General features: G+C 35.2%; 1 protein-coding gene across 6 annotated transcripts in view; it reads right to left on the minus strand.

Moving 5' to 3' along the window:
- Positions 1-18,322, minus strand: part of ATP2C1 (ATPase secretory pathway Ca2+ transporting 1) — a 184,806-nt gene that overhangs the window by 50,608 nt on the left and 115,876 nt on the right. For all 6 annotated transcript variants that reach the window (XR_005218209.1, XM_037844928.1, XM_037844930.1 and 3 more), the window contains 4 exons: positions 6,597-6,752; positions 5,759-5,827; positions 4,726-4,801; positions 1,894-1,960 (listed from right to left, as the gene is read on the minus strand). Coding sequence is in view for 5 of the 6 variants with exons in the window: in XM_037844928.1 (XP_037700856.1) it covers positions 1,894-1,960; positions 4,726-4,801; positions 5,759-5,827; positions 6,597-6,752 (368 nt within the window). In the remaining variant the exon portion in view is untranslated. The remainder of the gene's footprint in view (positions 1-1,893; positions 1,961-4,725; positions 4,802-5,758; positions 5,828-6,596; positions 6,753-18,322) is intronic.

Genomic DNA, 18,322 nt, shown 5'->3' on the forward strand with positions numbered 1-18,322 from the left:
CAAACCAGAACAAGATGTTTTGGGTGTTTTTACTTTTATTTTTAGTCTTACTCTTATTTTTTTGAGTAATGAAAATGTTCAAAAAATTGATTGTGGTGATGAATGTACAACTATGTGATGATACTGTGAACAACTGACTGCACACTTTGGATGACTGTATAATATGTAAATATATATCAATAAAATTGCATTAAAAAAAGTTACTTCCCTTTGAGGGGAAAAAATACTCCTTCACCATATCACAATTATTTGTTAAGTTCTTATACATTCTGCCTATTCTTTAGAATCCATTCCATTTTTCTTCTTGAAATCCACTGATTATTTTGTTTACCCAATTGAGCAATTGTTTCCTAGCCTACTAGAGATCTATTATCCAGGATTTCTTTTCCTTAGGCACCTAGGGTAATTTCATCATTTTTATGCCAGGCGATCCTATTGCTTTCTCTCACCTTTGTTTTGCTGGAGTTCATACAAGCATAGGTAGCAGACAAATTTTCTGTGTACCTGATTATCTGCATGTAATTAATTTGATTGATACTTTGGCTAGGCAGAGATTTACAGATTTACAATAATTTTCCCTCCTAATCAGATAACATTATTCCATTGTTGTCTAATGGTATCCAACTTTTCTACAGATGAAGGGTTTACCAAACACTTTTCCCCTTCTGCTTTTCATGAACTCTCTAGCTCTATTCTCCTAGTGACCTGATAAGGGTAGTATGTCAACTATGTTGACAGAAAACATTGAATATGACAAAGGGATCCCCTAATTGACAAACTGTGTCTGAAATGGGAGACGTATGCTTTTTAGGAAGCCACAGTTTTGTACTTCCTGAGTGTGATAATTCATCTAACTGGAAAAGTCGCTAGCAGATAATCTGGACACTCATTTTTAAGAGATGCTGCCTCCTGACAAACATGAGGCATTTTAACCTAGGGCAGTTCCTGCACTCACAATATTGATCTTATCTTCTTGTATGTAAACTGAACTGCTGCCTAAAGTTGCCCTGATGTGTTCAGGACACAGGTACCAAATGTGGTCTAAAAGTCTTATGAGTTGGAATGTTTAGAACCTAAAAAGACACCAAGGTGGGAATGGCAGCTGCTAATGAGAAGTCTGATGCCAGTCTAATTATTCCTTTGTGGACGACCAAACTGTTTTTAGTTTCACAATAATATACCTAGGTTGGAGCTTCTTTCAAAATTTTGGCATTTGGTGAACCCTTTCTAACTACAGATCACTCACTACGGCTCATGAAAATATTGATGTATTATTTCCTAGATAACTTCCTATTATCTCTTCTTTGCAACTCCTCTTAGTAGATGGTACTTCCTGAATTACTCTTCTGTTACTTTTATCTCATTGTCTACTTGACTTTTACTCTATTTTTTGGGAAACCTCTTCAACTTCGTTACAGCCCTTCAACTGAATTTTAATTTTGGCAATCATAATCTTAATTTCTGAAGTGTTTTTTGTTCTGTGGTGCTTTTCTAAAGAAATCCGTTCCTCTACTGGGATGCAGTTTCTTCACAAATCACTAAAAATAACAAGTGTTTTCTGTTTATTTTTAATTTCTCTTCTATTAATTGGATTTTTCTGTTTCCTCTGAGACTAGCTATTCAATTTCTATATTTTGGTCTTTCTTTTTCACAATGCTAGTTTTCAATTTGGCAATCTTTAATTGCTTATTTATATTTAAGAACGTACTACTGGGTTGATAATCCTAGACATCTGGTGTGGGTTTCCTCCATTGCCGTATATGCATTTCAATTATTTATGCTATTATGTGCTCCATACCATACTACTACCATAATGAAATATAAGCTATGCCTACCAGAGAAGTAAGAAAGGCAAAATAGATTTCTATTTATAAACAAACAATAAGAACTTACCTTACACTAATAGTAAACATTTCCAGGATATCTTTTCCTAGTAACCAGCCAACCAACATGATGATACCTGAAACAGAACCAAATAGTTATTTGTCCCTTTTATATAAAATGAACTAGGTGAAAAAGGGATGGAGTATCGAGTTGAAGGTATCCAAAAAGTCCCTTGATAAAAAAAGGGAAGGTATATGAGATCACTATAATGTATTACAAAAATCTATTAAGCAGAGGAGATTAAAATCAGCACTGTATGTACACACACACACACAATTTTACTTTTTGTTGCCATTGTCCCCAACCAACCCTTAAAACAATAATATCAGAGCCCCCGGTATAAAAAAAGTACCAGTATTTTTATACAATGAGAAAAAAGGCAGCACATAAAACATACAGGTCTTCTATTTACTACCAACTTTGTAAAAATCTACCTTGGAACTTTACTTTTCATAACTCAATATCCAGACAATTACACATTAAGGTTGTACAATATATGAAGGAGCACTTAAAATTTTGCTCAAAGAATGAGACACCTTACTTAAGACATCTAAAACTGCATTAACATTTAAAAATTACTGCTTTCAGTGGATTTATAAAGAAAAATTAATGAACATAAACCATACAAATAATTCCATGCCCCCTATTTTAACCTTTACTTTTAGAAAGAATGAGGAGTAAGGAATGTACTACTGGGTTTGTCTGGAACAAGAAAACACAGTATCAGAGGTTTAATAAAATAAAACAACTTCAAGATTATATTCTAGATCAATATGGATATTTAAAACAAGTTTTTCTTCATCTTTGTACAATTAAAAATAAAGGCCCAGACTGTGTCCTGGCCAAGATCCTATCTCAAACACTATCTTCAAAAAAGAAATTACATCCAATTATACCACAGACATGCAGACCACAATCTGTGGGACTCTTAACTGTTTTTGTAAATCAAGTTTTGTTGGAAAATAGCCACGCTCACTCAGTTACATATTGTCTATGGCTGCTTTTGTGCTGATAGCAAAATTGAGTATTTTAAATAAAGAGCACATGGACCACAAGCCTAAAATAGTTACAATCTGGTCCTTGACATAAAAAAGTTTACTAATCCTTGATCAGTATCTTGACCCACTAGGATCTTACTTAGATAATATTCTGACAAGAAAAAATTGTATCAAATGCATTACAGTAACAGAAAACCAGGTTGTCATACAGTTGAAAGATTTTTATCACTAAATTTGAGATAGTTTTATGGTACAGTGTTATTACAAATTAGATTTAATTGTTTAGAATGCCCTTCAAAGTACCAAATTTACTATAAAAATTCTAGAAAATAAATACAAAGGATCAAAAGAAGGGAGCTATGAGGCATACACACCAGTTAAACAAGAAAAGCTAATTACCATCCTACCTTCTACTTTACATTGTGGAAAAAACAGATGGTTCAATAGAATTAATGTTTAAGGAATTATTTCACTGAAACTATTGCTTTAAAATTGCATTTATTGATTTTAAAACAATAAGATAGCTACAATTAAAATAGAATTCAAAGAAAAGTAGAAAAGACGCTGAGAAATAGATGCAGGTATTTAATGTATGATAAAGATGTCATTTAAACTCAGTGAATAAAATGTATTATAGAATGTATGGCAATGGATAACTAATTCTGAGGAACAAAGTTATAACTCTACCCCAGGCCATGTACTAAAATAAACTCTAAATGCAATAGAAAAATCAAGTATCAAAAATAAAAAATAAAGTAGTAGAACAATATTTAAATAAAGGTTCTTATAAACATGGGGTTGAAAGATGCTTTATGAATAGAACAAACACAGAAACCATAACTGCAAAAATTCTCAATAGAAGGGACCAATCAGAATCTCAGGGCAAGGCAAGGTTTCAATTATACACATCTTCCATCCCAAGTTTATTATATACATAATTATTACATTATGTAATAATGTAATACACATTATTATATAATCTCTCAAGGGCAATTTAAAAATGGAAAAAAGTATTTCTAACTTAAGTAACAAAAGGATTGATATCCTAATTATATATATAAAAAAGAACTCCTACCAAACAGACTCAAGCCACAAGAGAAGAACAAAAGACAGATTGGCAGATCATAAAACGGAGTTAAAAGGACCAACATGTATGAAAAATCATTCAGTTCCTCTAATAATGAACTGCAAAATAATGAGAAGCCATTTACTCACTGGTGAAGTTAGTAACGGCACTCAAAAGTTGGCAAAGATACTAGAAGAGAAGCATTTTTACCCTATTCTTGAAGGATATATTTTGCAATATGAAGCAGAAGCCTTAAAAAACATGCCAAAAATTTAAAAGTAACACTTACTAAGAATTTATCCTAAGGAAATGAAAGGTGTTTACAAAAAGATATCTGCACTGGCGAATTATTTACATGAGTAAAAAAATTAAAACAACCTAAATGTCTAAGAAAGACTTGATTATGTATATTTACACAATGAATACAACTTTTACATTTGTTTTAAGTGAGCATTTACCTAATGACAAGATGTGTATGATAGGATATGTGAAATAAAAAAGAAAATTAGTCCATGAAACAGTACTATCACATTTCTGTTAAAAATTTTAAGAACACTAAAATACTGATAGAAATGCTCTGTTTATAGGAACTACAATGAGTTTTACTTTTTCTTTGTATAAATGCTCTGTTTATAGGAACTACAATGAGTTTTATTTTTTCTTTCTATAAAGAGTTTAGTTTTATAATGAAAAAAATAAAATAATACAGGACTAGAATAACACTCCTTCCCACACCTAAGTAAAAATATGAGATATACACACTCACTCCTCTCTTACCTATTATACCAAAGGAGTAAAAAGAAAGTTGTTTTCCTAAGAGGTCCATGCTCTTCTGCAGAGGGGTTTTTGGTGCCTTGAAAAATTGAAAAAGAGTGTACCAAAATTAGTCTGCAAGCATCATTTTAATATAAGTAAATACAAAAGTATACATTAAAAAAAAATCCAAATGCTTAAAAATGATACAGGTAAGAACATTTAAAATGCCAGGCAAAAATGTCAGCTATGGTTATTAAAATAAGTAAAATTTCCAAGATTTACCAGGTTCCAGGGACTCTGTAAAGTGCTTGACATATCAAGTCTCAATTAACCACACAATTCTCCCATAAGGTAAACAGTTCCACTTCACTGAGGAAACTGAGGCTGAGGGACTTTAAACAACGCCCAAGGTCAGAAGCAAGGAAGGCAAAAACTCAATTTCAAAAAGCCTGTTTATTTGAAAAGGCCTGCTCTATGTTTCTCCTACAAGAAAAATTCATTTTCCCTCCTACCAACTTCTCCAGAACATCACACCACCAGCTGCCCCATTACTTGGTTTTCCAATCATTCCCTTTACTGTGTCTACAACATACTAGTAACCCAAGTCTTTTAATTCAGTTGTCTCCCTAATTTGCTACACAATCACAGCCACCTCCACCAATCCAACCCTTCTTTATTCTTCTCTTCACTGCCAAGCTATCTGGAATGCTTTTTCACACTGAATCATATATAGGTTACTTGAGAAATCCTGATGACTTTTTTGGAACATGACATTTGCTGAATGCAACTTCTGTTCTCAATGTATAAGAAAGTATTTTAAATAAAGGAGAACTAGTCTTCAACAGCATCCTCAATCAAGAATATCTTTTAGACTATTTTATTTGGTAATCTTTTTTCTTTGCATGTCTAAGCAGAGACGAATGAGAAATACTCTGAATAACTACTTTTTTCAAAGTACATGAAGTAACCCACCAATGATATTCTCTTTTTGTTGACATACAACAGAGAATTTCAGATTTGAAATTAATATATTATTAACAAACTAAGTACTCACTTCTTCTGCTTGCATCATTTTAAAAACCTCCCCAAATTCAGAATTTTCTCCTGTTCCAATGACAATACCCTAGGCAAGAAAAGGGAAAATACATTTACATTCACATGAAATTATCTCTCTCAACTAAAACAAAACAAAACAAAACAAAAACAAAACCCTTCATTACCTTTCTTCAAAGTCTTGCCCAAAATGGAGATCTCTCACATAAACTCATCCAGGCTTCTCTTAGTAAATTTACTTTTTAATGTTATCATACATCATTAGTATGTACCCCTTTTGATGGAAACCTTGGAAGCAAAATGTCATTAAACTTCATATTGCCTCAATTCTGAGGCCTATTTTTAATCTATTTTAACAATTCTGAAATCTGAATCCATCTCATATTCAATATAGACATATAATTTAGTTTCTTCCCCCTCAAACACTGTTTAATTGTGCCTCTTATATTGGTGGATTAACACAATTAAGGAAATAAAATGTTTGACATCAATCAGTAGGTGCAAAATATATAGCCAGAATATCCACAGGACAATAAAGAAAATTACTCAATAATGAACATATCCATGAACCACTATTTCGATCTTAAAAAAGGAATAGGTACTGAAGATTATGTTTTTAAAGGATCCTTTACTTGGTAAATGACATAACTATAGACAGATCATACTTCAGGAATACAATTTCTCCCCAGTCTCACAAATAGCTGTCATGGGTTAGGTATATCAATTCTGTTGTTTCTTTGCCATGTATTTTGAAAAACCACATAAAATAAGCAAAAACAAGCGAGAAAATGGCTGATAATCAAGAAACTGTATTTATTCAAAACAAGATAAAAAATTACCTTTGCTTTGCCACATCTGACCAGTGTTCCCATGAAGGCAATGTTACTTCTTGATGCAAGATCTCCATTAGTTGCAGCTGGCTGAGGAGCTGTCACCTTTGAACAAGGAGTGGTCTCTCCTGTCAGGCTGGACTCATCAATGGAAAGATCCACAGCCTTGGAGAACATAAAGCATTCCAAAAGTTGAAGTTTGGAAATTCTCTCTGCTACACTTAACATCTCAAGAGTTCATAACCATCACTTCTTTCTCAAATATCTCCTTCTTTCTATTGATTACATTTTATATCATACACCATTACTCTAAGACAGAAAACCTTTTTAAAAATGAAGTTAAGTCAACAAAATCTGAGATGTGCAAAGCAGAATGCAGTACCAGGAAAACAGATTAGCCTCAATTTCAAATACAATTAGGGAAAAGGAGACACTACCTGTCTGAGATTCAGTCTGGAAATATGTGTGGGAGATTAAAAACAGATGAAATGTATGAAAATAAAGGGTAAATTAAAAAAAGTACTAAGAAAGAAATAATTTCATCATTTGGGCTCAATTTTCATGAAATTCTTCTTGCTAAACATCTTTGCATTTATTCAAAATGAAAGCTAACAAGACTCAAAAATGTATGTAAGGTTTTCATGGAGATCACAAATACCATAATATCTTCCAACCCTGCAACAGGATTCAACTCTGCGGGTTTCACTGCTGAGACAATTAAGAATTCACCTACCCAAGCCTACAAAGAATCATCATTTTATAAGTAAGAAACATCAGAGATGTGACCTGGGCTTTGTTTCTCAATGTAGGGCCCACAGAAACATAGTTCCCAAGGATATTAATAGTCATTGTGTGCAATGTAATAGATTGATTGATACATATATACATACATGGGGGGTAAGAGTACTATGATCAAATAAGTTTTGGAAATACTGAGATAAGAGTTGAACAGCTTTCTGAACTGCAGTAGTTCTCAACACCTTCAATATACTACTGTGAATTACCACAACAAGAAAACACTACATTCAAAGCACTATAACTTTAATACATTTTCTTCCTTTTGGGGGGGGGGGGTGTGGTGGGGAAATACTGAATCACATTATTTTTAAATGGTCATTTCCTCGTAAGCATAAATGCCTGAAATTATCTCACAGAAAACAGTTCTTAAAACATGGTTCATGGATTCTTCTTCCTCCCAATCTCTTAAAAAAAATAAGAACAACAACAAAAAAGGGTTTCATTGCTTAATTAATGTTATTCATTCATTTACTTATTCAACAAGTATTTAACAGTGCTTATGATGTGCCAGTCCCTGTTTTCTGTAACACACAGTGGAAATCAGCAGTGAACAAAAGTAAAGTTCTTGCCTTCAGAGATTTTATGCTAATGGGAAATAGATTTAAAAAAAATTATAAATAAGAGTATATAATATAATGCCAAGTAGTGAAAAAACAAGCATGATGAGGATGGAGAGTGATATTTTGACAGAAGAATGGGAACATTTCTCAAAAAGTGGTGAGTCTTCTGCAGAGCCCGACCTGATCCAAGGGCTCCAAGGCTGGGCCATGATCAGGGGAAAAGGATTCCAAGCAACGAGAGCATAAGGTACAAAGGCCATGAAGCAGGAACATACTTGGTATGGTCATGTGCTAGGCAAGTACATAACTGCAAATATAATCAAGAGTTTAAAACATTAGATCATGTAATATTCAGCACTACAGAATTTTTAATTTAATTTTTAATTAGTTTTCACTGTAAATGTTTGGAGATGGGATAGAGATGATGGTAGTACATTATTGTGAGTATAATTAACAGCACTGAATTATGTGTGTGATTTTGGTTAAAAGGGGAAGTTTAAGGTTGTGTATGTCACAAGAAGGAAAGCTAGAGGATAAAACATGGGACTTATAGAATAGTGAACCTTGCTGTAGACAATTACTGAGGTTAATATTACAAATAAAAGAATATTCTTTCATGAACTAGAACAAATGTATACCTAATGCAAACTATGGACTACAGTTAACAGTAATATTTTAATATTCTTTCACTGATTGTAAAAAAGGTACCACACCAATGCTAAGTGTCGAAAATAAGGGGGTATATTATCTTTAGAGGTTTTTATCTTTAGAGTAACAAAAATGTTCTAAAATTGATGGTAATGATGAATACAAAACTCTTTGAATACACTGCAAGCCATGGACTGCACACCTTGGATGGACTATATGGTGTGTGACTATCTAAATAAAACTGCTTTAACAAAAATACGTTCAGCCTTCAGAAAACCTGTATCACACAACTCCAAAGAGACCACACTGTTAGCATTTCCTGACACTTAAGGGATCACTGAAACGGGATGCATTTTAATATCAAAACCAGCTTATAAAAAGTATTCCATAAGTCACAGGTCAACAGTTCTTTAGTCTTTAAAAGACTTATCATTTCATATAATTGTTTATGCAAACACAAGCCTGGTAAATTTAGGTTCATTACCTCAAATGGCCTCTGTAGAAACTAAATATAAACAAACACAAACACCTGCCATGTTCAAAGACAAATCTGACCAAATCATATAATGTAGCTCTCATCTGTTTATTTTCTTTAAAAAGATGATCAAAGGGATCTAACAGAACAGGAAGATTAAGAACAACTGGAAAAAAATATGCATATTTTGATCTTTAAAACTTTACTGGTATTTCGAGTAAACAGACCTAATTCAGCTATTGTAGTAGTTTTTAATCTGTTTAGAAAGAAAAACTTACGGTGGGCACATCAAATAATAAAGCAAGGGAGAAACACAAACAAAGAGTAAACAGCTAAAAAACACAGCTCAGTTGAACAAGCCTACAAGAAAATAAGATATCAGGATGATGGCCTTCACAAGGTTTGAAGGGCTTTAAAGCCTCAAAGGACAGATTTGCTTTGAAACAGAGATACAAAATATTAGGCATTAAATACCTATCAATCATTTATTTATTTAAGTATTTGGGTCCCTACTATTTGCCTTACACACTGCCAACTAATATGGATACTACCAGTAATACATGGCCTCAGTGTAGAGATCACTACCATTACTCTACAGAGGAGGGGGTGATAAATGAAGTGTGTACCAATGCCAAATATGAACACACGAGCTGGGTAAACTGTCTGTTTTCCCTACTAGATTATTAGTACAAAGAGGGCAGAGACCACATTGTTTTAATCACTAATAGATACCCAAAGTCTTGTAGACTGTCTGGAACATAGTCAGCATTTAATAATATATAATGAGTCAGTTAATTTATAGCACAGATAACCATGTATTTTAAGATCATGCACCTTAAGAGTTATACTATGATACCAGCAAAGCACAAAATTGAATGGCAGAAAATGTGAACTACTGCTTATTTTAACCAGCTGATGTTTCCTTTCATGAAATCATCCTTCTCTATTAAATGCCTTAAAGAGTAAGCACTAAAAAGAGACCAAATATGTTTTCCTTTTTTTGAAACCAAGAAAGTATGCACATATACATCAAATTTGAGAAAAAAGCTATTTGCTATTTTAATATAATTAAAAGAACAAGAATTTGAATTAAATCTGAACTTTCTAACAAAAAAAAAAGCCAAAAAAAGAAAATCATATTCTTTTTTGTTGCTGTTATAAAGAAAATAAAAATGAAAAATGTGATCAGCCCTATAAGAAGGTAGAAAATTTACAAGGAAAATGGTTAAGACCTGGAATTAAGAAATTTAGTTTGCAATCAAAAAGTGAAATCATGAAGTTCTCTTTGTTCACTATTTCAAATTCCTCTCCAGGCAGTCCAAAGCATAAAATAAGTTGTGCTTCTTCTAGATCACCACTATGGAATGCGGAATACATCTTGAAGCTTGGTGCTAAGAATGTTACCTTGAATGCTAAGTGTGCACCCTGGGGATCATTATGTGGCAAGAGCAAATCTTTCTCCTTTCTTGGGTGATGAGGAAGCCCTGTGCAAAATTTTTACATAGGTCAACTTGATTGAGGAATTCTTTTATCTTTACTTTTTTTTTAATGCAATCTATTCCAGTACTTTTCCCCTCAGATGCCTGGTGTCCTCTATTTACTTCAGCATCTACTGCCGTAGCATTTCTGCCCACACTAAACTCCATACTTCAGAAGGTATGCTTTTGTTCCCTCACCTTCTCTTTAGGTCTATATACAAACATTATTATCTCGGGGAGACCTTCCTTAACCATACAATTTTAAATCACAACTTTCTTCTCCTCACGTGCTACCTGCCACATCTGATATGCCCTTTCCCTGCTTTATTTTCTCCATATCATTTATTACCATCTCCTTTATTTACAGTTTTTCCCCACCAAAATGCAAATCCTTGAGGAATAGAATGTATGCCCCACACTCCTGGCACATCAAACTTTTCATAAATAAACCTACCACCCTCAAAAACTCAAACTACAATTTCTCCAAATTATAGTCAAAAGGAAGCAGTTTAATTTAAGCAATTAAACTGCTGTGAATGAATGTTAACCTGAGAATGTTTCAAAACTGCTTAAGTTTCTTGATATATCCTAGCTGCTTCATTTGGAATTAGAATATTTTCTAAAAGTTACAAGTTATTGTCTCTTAGCTGTGATTACAAGAGTTTTTAGCAGGTAGCAGTCTTTTGAGGAAGGAGGGGGAAAGTCAATACTAAGAAGGATGATATTTAATAAATTAGGCAAATTTATTACAGTTTAACAAAGTCACAATTCATGTAAGAAAGATATTATGAGTCATTTATCCATTACATTCGTGAGAGAAAGACAATATGAAATAAAATCAAAGAATCAGCCCCATGTCTCCCAGCCAAGTTTAAACATTAAAACCTTCAAAAGAGTGATCACTGAATAGCGTAACTAAGTTTTATTTTCTCCTCATTTTTCCTCAGGCACACTGACAGAGGGGTGAATAAGTCAGGACACAGCTCGAAAAAATATATAATTAAGAATCAATGTTCATATATAATCCACAATCTGAATATTTAACACCTTCAGAATAAAAAGATGAAAAATTTACAGGATTATTATTCCTGTAAAAACACTAGGCAGAAAAAAAGCATATGAAAAAGTCACAAAAGTTTCCTAAAAGGCAAAAAGTGACTTTAAAAAATTAAGGTTAATATGAAACAACTGGCAGCTACAAGTAAGTTTTTAAAGAATAGCTTAGTATACAGTATGCTGCTAAACCAATCATCTCTACAGAATTAAAAGCAAGTCATGGTTGCTGCAAAGGAGAGGCTAGGCCTCCCTATATTTGTGCCTAAGAGTCTCCTCCTGAATGCCTCTTTGTTGCTCAGATGTGGCCCTCTCTCTCTGGCTAAGCCAACTTGAAAGGTGAAATCACTGCCCTCCCCCCTACGTGGGACCAGACACCCAGGGGAGTGAATCTCCCTGGCAACGTGGAATATGACTCCCGGGGAGGAATGTAGACCCGGCATCGTGGGATGGAGAACATCTTCTTGACCAAAAGGGGGATGTGAAAGGAAATGAAATAAGCTTCAGTGGCAGAGAGATTCCAAAACGAGCCGAGAGATCACTCTGGTGGGCACTCTTACGCACACTTTAGACAACCTTTTTTAGGTTCTAAAGAATTGGGGTAGCTGGTGGTGGATACCTGAAACTATTAAACTACAACCCAGAACCCATGAATCTCGAAGACAGTTGTATAAAAATGTAGCTTATGAGGGGTGACAATGGGATTGGGAATGCCATAAGGACCAAACTCCACTTTGTCTAGTTTATGGATGGATGTGTAGAAAAGTAGGGGAAGGAAACAAACAGACAAAGGTACCCAGTGTTCTTTTTTACTTCAATTGCTCTTTTTCACTCTAATTATTATTCTTGTTATCTTTGTGTGTGTGCTAATGAAGGTGTCAGGGATTGATTTAGGTGATGAATGTACAACTATGTAATGGCACTGTAAACAATCAAAAGTACAATTTGTTTTGTATGACTGTGTGGTATGTGAATATATCTCAATAAAATGATGATTAAAAAAAAAAACAAAACAAAAAAAAAAAAAAAAAAAAAAGCAAGTCATTAAAAAAAAAAAAGTCCAAAACATTAATCTGCAGATACTAGATCATGATCAAATTTCCTACTTCTCTCAAAAACTAGGATTCCTCTTACTGTTTATCCGAATGAAGGAAAATGTAATTAAAAATTCCTCATGAGCTCTAGCTTATAAATAAATACTCAAAGCCCACCCAACCAAATGCTACACATTACTGATAAGGATACATGAAATTGATTTTATCTCATCAAAAATGCATGAATTCTTAGATTTCTAAATCAGGCACACAGATTCAAGTTGCCAATAATGTAAAAGCCAGCATTCAGTTAACAGTGATCTCTAGGATATTTCACTATGACTACTAAAACAAACTACTAAAACACTATGACTACTTTTGAAACAGTCCTTTCCTGCCAACATGAAATGAGAATCTTACATAAAAAATGGCACTAACTCAGTCTCATTGCTTTTCTCACATGTTGTCTTTTTAAATTCTACTTAATTATTCACCATTTTAAACATGAATAGCATTCCTCAGCTTTCACTGTTTTTAAGGCACTGAACTATAAAAACCAAGCAACAAAACTCTAAGCAGCTTAAGTTTATATAATCTAAGAACAAACACTTCCTGTGCTCTATCTCTGAAGTAATCTTCTGACTTATATAATGCTAATACTATACAGAATGTACACCCTTTCCTGAGTCAAATACATGTAATTACATCAAACAGTTCTTAGTGAATAGAAATGTTTCTAAATTGCACAAACATATTATTCATCTTTTCAAACACTAGTCAAATTCTCTGAAGAGCTAATTTAAAATCTCCACTAACACAGATGTTTATAAATTGTTTTTTTCCAAGTCTGTACATAAAGTTTAATAACACAGTAATTTTTAAAAGCAAAGAAAAAACTAAATCACAAATAAGGGCATCAACAAAATGATCTATCAAAAGCACTACAAAAAAATAATTTTTAAAGTATATATCATGCAAAGCTACCATTAAAACTTGTATTTCAAGAGAATTATCATGGAAATGGCATAGTATGCTGCTCAAAGAATTGGTCCCTACACTGAAACAAACATAAACTGACAAAAACTGACTCAACTTTTCCAAAACTCTTACAGTAACCAGGGAAGTGCTTAATGAAGAAAAGGGTAACTGAAGAAAAGCGATGTGGGGTTTTTCAACTACTTGCCTATCATACCCTACTCCCTAGGGAATGTGGGGTTGGGAGAGCAGCTGGTGCAAGAAGGCTAACACAGACCTTGTTCTTAAGAACTGTGATTTTATGTTTTGACCTGGAACGGGCAGAGGCTGACCTTTGTTTCAATCCCTACTCTTGGGCAAGAATGGCTTTCTGGGCATAGGCAGTGTGCTGTTTTTTATATTTATGTCCCCGAGAAAAAAGCCATATTCTTTAATGCATTCTTGTGGGGGCAGACATATTAGTGTGGACTGGGTTGGAACCTATTGGTTCAGTGTCCATGGAGATGTGACCCACCCAACTGTGTGAGTGATAACTCTGACTGGATACTTTCCAAGGAGGCGTGGCCATGCCCATTCAGCATGGGCCTTGTTTAGTTTACTGGAGCACTATATAAGCTCAGACAGAAGGAGCTTATAGCTAGCTGGAGCTGAGACAGACATTTTGAAGACGGCCGCTGTAAGCTGATACAGACATTTTGGAGAATGCCATTTTGAAATGCAACCTTAGAGCAAGCAGACGCCAGCCACGTGCCTTCCCTGCTAACAGAGGTTTTCCGGATGCCAATGGCCTTTACCCTTTGTTGATGGACACTTTATGGCCTTAAAACTATAACTTTGTAACCAAATAACCCCCACCCCCTTTAGAAAAGCCAGTCCATTTCTGGTGTTTTGCATTCCAGCAACATTAGCAAACCAGAATAGGCAGTATCTGTTGAAATATTTAAAGACATAAGTTAACTGTGCCTATCTGGGATAAGAAACAGTAGACAGGGACAAGTAGCAGACAGACCCAAAACTTCACTGAAGAGTAGGCTGAGAAGGAAATGTATTGGATAAGTAACCACCAAGCTTCAAGATGTATTCCGCATTCCATAGTGGTGATCTAGAAGAAGCACAACTTATTTTATGCTTTGGACTGCCTGGATACCAGATACCAGAAAACATGAAGTACAATGCACATGTCCAGCGACAGATGCAGGTTCAGAAAAGACCTGAGGAGACCTTAACTGTGCACCTCTGATAAACCTGTGGGCTCAATGCAAGCAGGAGGTGAAAGGTAAGGCAGAGTTTTAAGTGGTCTGAGTTAGCATCAAAGGAATGCCCCAGCTCAGAGCCAAGCTGCAAAACCCTAAAGAGCAGTATATTTTTGCTTGTTTTTACATTTTGGCTCTAAGCAGTTAAGGAAGCTTCTGGTCATCAGCTGACCACTGAGTAAATGGAAGAGAGCCTTCGGTGTCCACACATCACAAGAAACATAGCCTTTGCAAAATGATTTTGCAAGTTACTACACAAACAGAAGACTGTAGTTTCAAAAAATCAACAACCGCAAACCCTGGACAAGAAGAACGTGATTTCCAGTTACCACATAATAGTCAAAGTGTCCAGTTTTCAAAAAAAAATATTAAAAGGCATACAAATAAACAGGGAAGTATGGCCCATTCAAAGAAAAAAATAAATTGACCGAAACCATTCCTGAGGAACCCAGATATTGGACTTACTACACAAAGAATTTAAATCAACTGTCTCAAATATACTGAAAGAATTAAAGGAAGCGATGGACAAAGAATAAAAGGAAACCAGAAAAAGGATGTATGAACAAGTATAAACTATCAATAAAGAAACAGAAATTATAAAGAGAAACCAAATAGAAATTCTGGAATTAAAAAGTACATGAAGAGAGAGGAGTGGAAGCTAAGTAGTCCCCCTGGAACAACCAAAAAAAACCAGAAACAACTAGTAAATAATCCAGAATAACTGCGGGGGGACAGATGTGACCGTCCACTCATCATACACCAACCTGAATTGGGAGGAATGGCCGAGATCACAGCATAAAATCTGGAAGTAAAACCTGTGGATCCAAATCAGAAGACCCCTCCCCCACAGCCCGAGCTACAAAGACTCGTGGTGCCAGAAAGAAGCTTTCTCCCAGCAAGCAAATATAGCTCAGCTGAGCTCCAGCTGGGGTTTTAATTAGCGAGTGGGAACTGCTCACTACGAGGTACAAATCCCCAACAAGTAGACAAAGGCTTTGGGAGACGACTGACCTTGGAGAGCCAGAGGGTCGCCTTGGACTAGCTCTGCTCCTTTTTCGACTCAGTGGAAAAAGCCTCGGCCATTTTCAGTTCCCAGTTCTGTGACCAAGACAGGGGTGTGGCACAGGCAGAGAGAGACCACTGAAGTGCTCCCCATAGGGTGTCTATCTTCTCTAAGAGGAAAGGGGTGGGGCCCAGCTCTACTACCTACCTTTCATTCAGAACTTACACCAGTCAAGAATTACAGGCTAATCTTTGCATTGGGCAAAGAGCACCCCTGCACGGCCTGGGGCTTCCCTTGAGGGACAATGCACACTAGTGACATAGCACAGCCTTCCCTCAGCAGAGGTCCTGGAAGATCACAGTTGAGAAGGGGGTCCCGCTTGGAAAACCCAGGGACACTACGTCAATACCGGTGGTTTGTCGGTCAGTGGCAGAGAAAATCTGGGGCAAAACTGAAATGAAGGCTTAGATTCTTGGAACAGCCTTGAATCTCCGGGAACACCTGGGAGGTTTGAATATTAAAGTGGCCCTGCCTCCCTGACCACCCAGACACATGCACCATGTTCAGGGCGGACAGCTCCAAGAACAAACCGAAACTGAGTTCACCAACTGAACCCCACAAAAATCATTTCCCCACACACCACAGAGACAGAGTTGGGAGAACTGACTTGAGGGGTATAGGTGACTTGCAGACGCCACCCGCTGGTTAGTTGGAGAAAGTGTAAGCCACTATTTTGTATTTCTGAAAAATCAGATTGGTATTTTTTTTTTTTTTTTTACAATTTGAAAGAACCCTATCAAGCAAAGCAAATGCCAAGAGGCCAAAAACAACAGAAAATCTTAATGCATATGATAAAACCAGACGATATGGAGAACCCGATCCTAAACACCCAAATCAAAATATCAGAAGAGACACAGTACTTGGCACAATTAATCAAACAATCACAATTGAGGAACAAAAACATGGCACAGGATATAAAAGACATGAAGGAGAACACGGAACAGTATAAAAGGGACATGAAGACTGCAGAAGAGAAAGAAGAAACTGCAAGATTAAATAAAAAAATAGAAGATCTTATGGAAATAAAAGAAATTGTTGGCCAAATTAAAAAGATTCTGGACACTCATAATACAAGATTAGAGGAAGGTGGACAACAATTCAGTGTCCTAGAGGTCCACAGAATACAAAATGAAAGAACAAAAGAAAGAATGGAGAAAAAAATCGAAAAAATCAAAAAGGATCTCAGGGATATGATAGATAAAATAAAACGTCCAAATTTAAGACTCATTGATGTGCCAGAAGGGGAAGAGAAGGGTAAAGATCTAGAAAGAGTATTCAAAGAAATTGTTGGGGAAAACTTCCCAAACCTTCTACACAATATAAATACACAAAGCATAAATGCCCAGAGAACTCCAAATAGAATAAATCCAAATAAACTCACTCCGAGACATATTCTGATCAGACTGTCAAATACTGAAGAGAAGGAGCAAGTTCTGAAAGCAGCAAGAGAAAAGCAATTCACCACATACAAAGGAAACAACATAAGACTAAGTAGTGACTACTCAGCGGCCACCATGGAGGCGAGAAGGCAGTGGCATGACATATTTAAAACTCTGAGAGAGAGAAATTTCCAACCAAGAATACTTTATCCAGCAAAACTCTCCTTCAGATTTGAGGGAGACCTTAAATTTTTCACAGACAAACAAATGCTGAGAGTTTGCCAATAAAAGACCTGCCCTACTTCAGATACTAAAGAGAGCCCTACCAACAGAGAAACAAAGAAAGGAGAAAGAGATATAGAGAATTTTAACAGACATATATGGAACCTTACATCCCAAATCACCAGGACACTCATTTTTCTCTAGTGATCACGGATCTTTCTCCAGAATGGACCATATGCTGGGACATAAAACAAGCCTCAATTAGGAAAAAAAAAAAAAAATTGAACATATTCAGAGCACAATCTCTGACCACAATGGAATACAAACAGAAGTCAATAATTTTTGAATTGTAACTCCACTATTTACTTCCTACATGATATAAAATACACAAACTCTAATGAGAAATCAGTGGTTTTGAACTCAACGTAAAATACGTAATTTTTGACAAGAACCATATAAAGGTGGGGGAATGGGGGAGTATAGGTACACAGTTTATGTGTTCTATTGAAATTAAGTTGGTATCAAAGAAAAACAAGATTACAGATTTAAGAGGTTAATTTTAAGCCCCACAGTAAACACAAAGAAATTATCAGAGAATATGACCATAGAGATGAAAAGTAGAGTATGGGTTAAACAGAAATGTGGGAAGGGGCAATGGGGAGTTAAGAAATGAGTGTAGGGTTGCTGTTTGAGGTGAAGGGAAATTTCTAGTAATGAATGGTGGGAAGGTGATAGCATTAAAACATTCTAAATCTGATTAATCCCACTAATGGAATGCTAGGGAGGGGGTGGAATGG

Source organism: Choloepus didactylus, chromosome 1 (assembly GCF_015220235.1).
Source record: "Choloepus didactylus isolate mChoDid1 chromosome 1, mChoDid1.pri, whole genome shotgun sequence".
NCBI classification, from domain to species: Eukaryota; Metazoa; Chordata; class Mammalia; order Pilosa; family Megalonychidae; genus Choloepus; species Choloepus didactylus.